The sequence below is a fragment of the Pyxicephalus adspersus genome, chromosome 1 (assembly GCF_032062135.1).
Source record: "Pyxicephalus adspersus chromosome 1, UCB_Pads_2.0, whole genome shotgun sequence".
NCBI classification, from domain to species: Eukaryota; Metazoa; Chordata; class Amphibia; order Anura; family Pyxicephalidae; genus Pyxicephalus; species Pyxicephalus adspersus.
Window position 1 is genome coordinate 168,474,802 of NC_092858.1, and position 6,823 is coordinate 168,481,624.

General features: G+C 38.8%; 2 protein-coding genes across 3 annotated transcripts in view; one reads left to right on the plus strand and one right to left on the minus strand.

Annotated features, from left to right (window-relative positions):
- The window catches only part of GET1 (guided entry of tail-anchored proteins factor 1), a 33,018-nt gene extending 26,256 nt beyond the window's left edge, over window positions 1-6,762 (minus strand). Inside the window, exons 1-2 of the mRNA XM_072398312.1 lie at window positions 6,388-6,762; window positions 5,576-5,741 (exon numbers count right to left, since the gene is read on the minus strand). Coding sequence (XP_072254413.1) covers window positions 5,576-5,741; window positions 6,388-6,534 — 313 coding nt within the window. The 5' untranslated portion in view covers window positions 6,535-6,762. The remainder of the gene's footprint in view (window positions 1-5,575; window positions 5,742-6,387) is intronic.
- The window catches only part of HMGN1 (high mobility group nucleosome binding domain 1), a 49,990-nt gene that overhangs the window by 36,677 nt on the left and 6,490 nt on the right, over window positions 1-6,823 (plus strand). The window lies entirely within an intron of this gene.

A 6,823-nucleotide genomic window follows, 5' to 3' on the forward strand; every position in this document is an offset into this window, starting at 1 on the left:
ATGAAAAAAATATAAAATACATTTTGATGGATCTCCAAAGTTGAATTTTTTTAAGTTTATCTAAAGAAGTTTAAAAAATGCTGTTAAGTTTTTTTTTTTCATCTATGTCCTATTGAAGAGATTTTTCTTCACTTCCTGTCCTGTAGGCACAAGGGTAGTTAACAGAAACATAAGGGAAATACCATTCTGTCACCATTTCAGATCCTGTTCTAGTGAGAGCCAGAATATGGGATTCTACATTCAGCACTAATGATGGCCATCAAAATGAGATGGTTTCCCTAATGAGGATAATGACCACAAGAAAAAATTAATTTACTAAGCATTTTCAAGAAAAAAGACATAAGCAAACATTTTAATACATGCCAGACAAACTTTTATAATCTTGTGGAGGGCCCCAGTTAGCTGTTTTGCACTGGAAGTTGAAACCAATGCTTCACTAAAGTGTATCTGGTGGAAGGTAATTTCTGATATGAAATGTTTGTGTCTACACAACCATCAGGCTTCTGATAAGTATACACATTTAACCATATGAGCAGTACGGCGGCTCAGTGGTTAGCACTCTAGCCTTTGCAGCACTGGGTCTCAGGTTCAAATCTCGTCCAGGACACTATCTGCATGGAGTTTGCAGGTTCTCCCCATGTCTACGTGGGTTTCTTCCAGATACTTTGGTTTTCTCCCACATTTCAAAAACATGCAGGTAGGTTAATTGGCTTCCCCCCAAAATTGACCTTAGACTGTGTTACAGACTATTACTATGGTAAGGGCATTAGAATATGAGCCCCTTTGAGGGACAGCTAGTGGACATTGTAAAACGCTGCGTAATATGTCGGCGCTATATAAATACTGTGTAATAATAATATTATGCTGATGAAAGCCTCGAAATACGCAAGGAATCAAGGACTCTTTAAAGTAACATGCAGCAGACACCAAAAGGAATGCATTCAAATGTCAGAATTGTCTTTCGTAATATAAAAAAAGTCTACCTCTATAGAGCCAACAACAACAAAAGAAAGTTTCAAACAGTCACAACTGACAAAAATATGCCTACAACGAGCCAACACTTTGCCTACAACAAATATTACAGTATTTGATCTTTCAAGTTCTACATAGGAAAATTTCCTGAGGCTCCTGCCGGAATATTCATATGATGATTCCTGCTGTTCTTCTCACCTTCTCCATACCAGATGACAAATCTTAGTTAACATGTAGATTACAGTGAACAAGTGATATTTGCACAGTATTGGGATTCTACAGGGAAGACATTTAACACAACAAAGGCTTCTCAATGGTTCAACCCACAAAGGTGTTCTTATGTAGTGTAATCAAAACAGAAACAGTTTCATGGTCAACACCGTGGGATAACATTGAGAATTCCGTCAGAGTGAAACTTAAACTTTTACTGCATGGTTGCCTGAATAAGGGTAAGGGAGTCATACCTAGACTTAGTGGAACCAAAAAGATAAAGATTGACCTGTTGTGCTGCAAGTAAACTTTCAGAGATTGACTACATACATATGTCAGATGATTCACGTCCTATAATCGTCTCAGGGCTGATATCGGTCGAGAATCTGGCATGGGAACAACGCTCATCCAATGCCGTTCATTGATCTGTCCTGGCGGATCCACGAACGATGAACGATTGTAGTACAAGTAAAGAGGAGAGAGCGCAGCGGGGTGCTGCTCCGTCGTTCTTACCCCTCCCCTTTCCATAGAGCAGGGCGGTGCTGTATGTACAATGCTCGTTCAGTCTTTTGTTGTTGGAAAGGGTTGTGAAAGATACTTTCCAACGTTAATAATTGAACGTGTGTACGCAGCCCCCATCTGATCAGACACATACAAAAATAAAACAATTGCTGCATCATGAGAATCACCAGTCTTGGCTCTACAAATGAGTCCTTTATGAGTAAAACCAATTAGAAAAATCCAGGCAGGTTGTATAAGGTTCTGCAGCACAATAACGCTTTATGGGATGATTTAATTCCCAAGTGCAAGGTCAGAAAAGCGTACACTTTCAACTTGGAATTGGGACAGCAAGGGACCTTTAGTGTGATGGTAAGTTTTAGGCTAGCACAATGTTTGTCAACCAGGGTTCCACCAGAAATACCTGGGGGTTACATAGTTACATAGTTGATTAGGTTCAAAAAAGACATAAATCCATCAAGTTCAACAATAAGGGAAAGTAAACATATCCCAGATATAAAAACCTATAGACATAATTGATCCAGAGAAAAAATCCCCTGGTACAAATTGATCCAACAGGAGAAAAAAATTCCTTCCTGATTCAATGAGTCAATCGATGTTCCCTGGATCAACAGTCTCTGGTATCTTTACTTTAAATCTTATTTCCCCAGTTATTTTCTGTGGTTCTAGAAATCATCCAGCTTTTACTTAAAGCAATCTATAGTAGTTGCTGAAACAACTTCCTGAGGGGTCCTATTCCACATTTTCAGTGAAGAATCCTTTCCTTATCTGGAGATTAAACTGCTTTTCCTCCAGACGCAAAGTGCACGCCCTTGTCCTTTGTAATCTTAAAAGTGAAAAATTGGGAAGAGAGTTCTCTATATGGACCATTTATAAATGTTTATACAGGGTGATCATATACCCCTTATACGGGAGAATAAATTCAGTTCAGCTAATCTCTCCTCATAGCTGAGCTCCTCCATTTCTTTTATAATTGAACAATTGTATCTCTCAGGTAAGTTTAAGTGACACCAATGATCTTTTTGGCTATCTGTAAGGGTGATATTCTATCTATTGGCTCGCGATATAAGAAGCATTCTTCCCACTGGCCACCATGTTAATATACTGTAAGCTGCCCATGTTACAAAGGTTGAGAAAGTCTGAGTTAGATCTCTATCTCCAGGTTTGCTGGAGCTTCCCTGATGAAAGTGTATCCTCTCCAGCCTTGGAGAGCTTTATTAAATCAGGCTCTATGAGTGAGTTTTGGCAAGGTCACTCCTGTGCTGTCTAATGTTCACCTTGCTGGAGGCCCCAACACAAGGACCAAGATGGCCACATCCACACAGAGACAATGCAAAACAAGGCATGGAAGGTCAACAGGGAAAAAAATCATCCTTGAGGAGACCACAAGCAATGATGGCGACTAGCAATTGGCCCTCTGTCTGCCTTTTCCACACAACTTCAAAAGCTCAGTTATGCTTAAAAAATATTTTTGGGATTTTTCATACAAATTACCAGACCAAAAAGGAGCAAACATGAGAAGTTTAACAATAAAGTTTACAGTTATTGTAAATTAGCATTACCTAACCAAGCTTACATGAAACCCCAAGGTTCTTCCAAAAGTTGCTAGGGGCTCATTGAGCAATGAGGTATTTGTACCTCTCAGGTCAGTTTATTGACACCAATGATCTTTTTGGCTATCTGTAAAGGTGCGTACACACTTCCAATTTTTATCGTTCCAATCGAACGACGAACGATCGATTGGGCAAAAAATCGTTCGTAAAAAAGTAACAAGATGGCCACATCCACACAGAGACAATGCAAAACAAGGCATGGAAGGTCAACAGGGAAAAAAATCATCCTTGAGGAGACCACAAGCAATGATGGTGACTAGCAATTGGCCCTCTGTCTGCCTTTTCCACACAACTTCAAAAGCTCAGTTATGCTTAAAAAATATTTTGGGGATTTTTCATACAAATTACCAGACCAAAAAGGAGCAAATATGAGAAGTTTAACAATAAAGTTTACAGTTATTGTAAATTAGCATTACCTAACCAAGCTTACATGAAACCCCAAGGTTCTTCCAAAAGTTGCAAGGGGCTCATTGAGCAATGAGGTATTTTTACCTCTCAGGTCAGTTTATTGACACCAATGATCTTTTTGGCTATCTGTAAGGATGGCAATCATCCTTGAGAGCTGAAAGTAATTTTAAAAGTTCCCTGTGTATAAAAGCAGAGTAACCCTGCTTTAAATTGTATCTAAAAAAATCATTTGTTCAACTTCCTAGCCCTTATATTTGGCAGCTGCATTAGTTTTCTTCTTTTTAGGCTTTATGTATCCTTTATTTAGGCCTATGGGTTGTGCTTTTCATACTTCCTGTTCTGGGGTGACAACACATACTCACTTTAATATATTTATGGATAGTTGGACCCTATTTGTACTGCTAACCCTCTCACTTTTCTATAACTTAGGTAGCCATTCTGTTGTAATTCAATGTTTGCTGGGAAAACTAATCAGATTGCTTGATATATCATTTCAGCTCATAGGAAGTCACAACGACAATGAAATTCTGGAAAAATAAAGAGGTATTTTGGTATTTTTCCTTACCTACAAAAAAGGTATTCAGAAAAATTATATGTTTGCTGCCAACATGTCTATGAACTGGTAAACGGCAAAATATTATATTCTGTTGTGGGTTTGGGATATAATTTATGTTTGCTTACTTTGTGCTGTACAGGTAGTCCCCGGGTTACATACGTGATAGGGACTGTAGGTTTGTTCTTAAGTTGAATTTGTAGTAAGACGGAACATATACAATATTTTAATAAATGCAATTAGGACAGATGTTTGTATCAACATAATATTAGGCAGCATGGTGTCAGTTACTGTATAAAATCTTCACTGTGAGTTAATCACAAGCAAAAAAAAAAAAACTTTATGATGCCTAGACATTAACATCTGGAGCAAGCTGTGCTTTGATATGCAAAAAGAAACAACTGCAGAGTTTGTCTTGGTCATTTATGAATTACAAGACGTTAAAGAAAGAGTTCACCCCCCTAAGATCACCCACAACCTCAGCAAAAAAATTATTTTGCAGGTCATGCAAACCGCCCCCCTCCAAGTCTCAGTCCTGCACTCAGCTAGTAGCGCCCGTTCATTCGTATCTAGGAGGCGTTTGTATGTCAGATTTCCTTAACCCAGGGACTACCTGTATTCATAAAACATTGCCTCAAACATTCTCTGGTGGGAATCAATGACTCTCATTGGAAGATATAGACACGAAAGATTTTCCACCAGAAAATGTTTTAATGGGCTCTTTTTATAAGACAGGGTCATTGGGCCTGATTTTTATAAAGCTCTCCAAGACTGGAGAGGATACACTTTCATCAGTGAAGGTGGGTGATCCAGCAAACCTGGATTGGATTTCTTCAAAGTAATTTGCTGTTTGCTAGTAAATGTTTTGAAACCTGGATCAAATCCATTCCAGGTTTGCTGGATCACTCAGCTTCACTGATAAAAGTGTATCCTCTCGAGCTTTAATAAATCAGGCCCAAACCCTCAAATATTCCCTGGTGGGAATCAATTCAACCCAGAAATTGTTTTTGAGCTGGGTGGGAAGAAATGTTCGGCAGTTGGCAGCCCCTGTATTTTGACCCAACTGTTTAGTAACCACCCCAAAACAGCGAGGTGTTTACTGAAAAGTAGCGGGTGATGCCCAAGGGGCTGGGTGGAACACTGATTACTGCACATGGCCCTGGAAGATTCCTAAAAGGGAATGTCTGATTCCCTATTTGATAAATAGATCCCTATATGTTCATAAAAATTAATTTAAACTATATAGTAATTATGCCAAAAAAATGTAAAAATCAATATATTTAAATGCACATAAAATTACCATGTGTTTTAAGTTTATCAGTCATCATGTTGATTTTACGCTCCAGTCTGGCGTATCTTGCAAACTCATCCATCATGCTAATATTGGAGAGCTCCTGTCTCATACTTTGAATTTCAGACCTCATGTGAGACTCTTGCTCTGCATCCTTCTGCAGTAACTTGGATACCTGAATAGAAGAAGACAGTCTGAGTGAGAATGCAAAAAAATAAATAAATAAATAGGAAACACTCAATCTTCTTTATCATCACCCCTGGAGTTTGTGAAGATGTCTGCAAACAACAGATGTATACCTACAACATCAGAACTTGGACATGTTACATTATGTTATGTATTTTTTATACAAGATCATCTGGATGGTATCATGGTGGAAGGGCTGTCTTCTGTTGGGAAGAGAGCACCCTCCATATTTGTTTGGAGAAAAAAAAAAAGAAAAAGAAAATGGCACTTTGCTACACAGGAGTCAGGGATGCTGAGTGGACTTTCTCTGACCCCCTGCAGATGGTCAGCATAGGATTACTGCGATCATATCACTCACTGGGCTCCTTTTCTTTAATCAGGTCATCCTAATGTGACTTTATTATCTGTATAGCCCAAAAGGTTATCTAAGGTGAAATAAAAAATAGAAAAAGATTGGAGCAGGAAACATGCCAGTCCTTGCAGGACAACTACAATCGTATAATCAGCTTAGGATATATCTGCCCCATATTTTAGGCTGCTTCTTTTTTCATATATACATCTAAACCAATCAGAATAGCACGATCTATGTAAAATATTAGAAATGGTGTGCGTTGTTGATTGGGACTGTTACTTACAATTGAGGAAAAGGAAGGAAGCTGGATTTTTAACAGATTGCATACAAACACAGTGCTGAGCACCAGCAGCCACGCACAGCTCTCCGCCATGTTTTTTTTTTTTTTTTTTTTTTTAGCGATCATCACATCACACACAATAGCAATCATCAAACCCCACCCCCTCCAGGGGAGGACAGATAGCGTGAGAGCTAAAAACTCCACTACAATTAAAGCGGCTTTGCTTTATTTCTGATTTCTCGCGGGTTTTATTATTATTATAGAATACGGAAAGCAGAGAAATGGATACATTGTATCTAACGCTGGATTTATTGTAACGCCCCTCCCCTTATAAGGCACGGCTTGTGCACTGTGACGTCACGCGCTCCGGCCAATCAGCGAGCGACGTTCTATTTACCACCAGCGATTCAAACAAACGTGAAAGGAAAAAAAAAAAAAA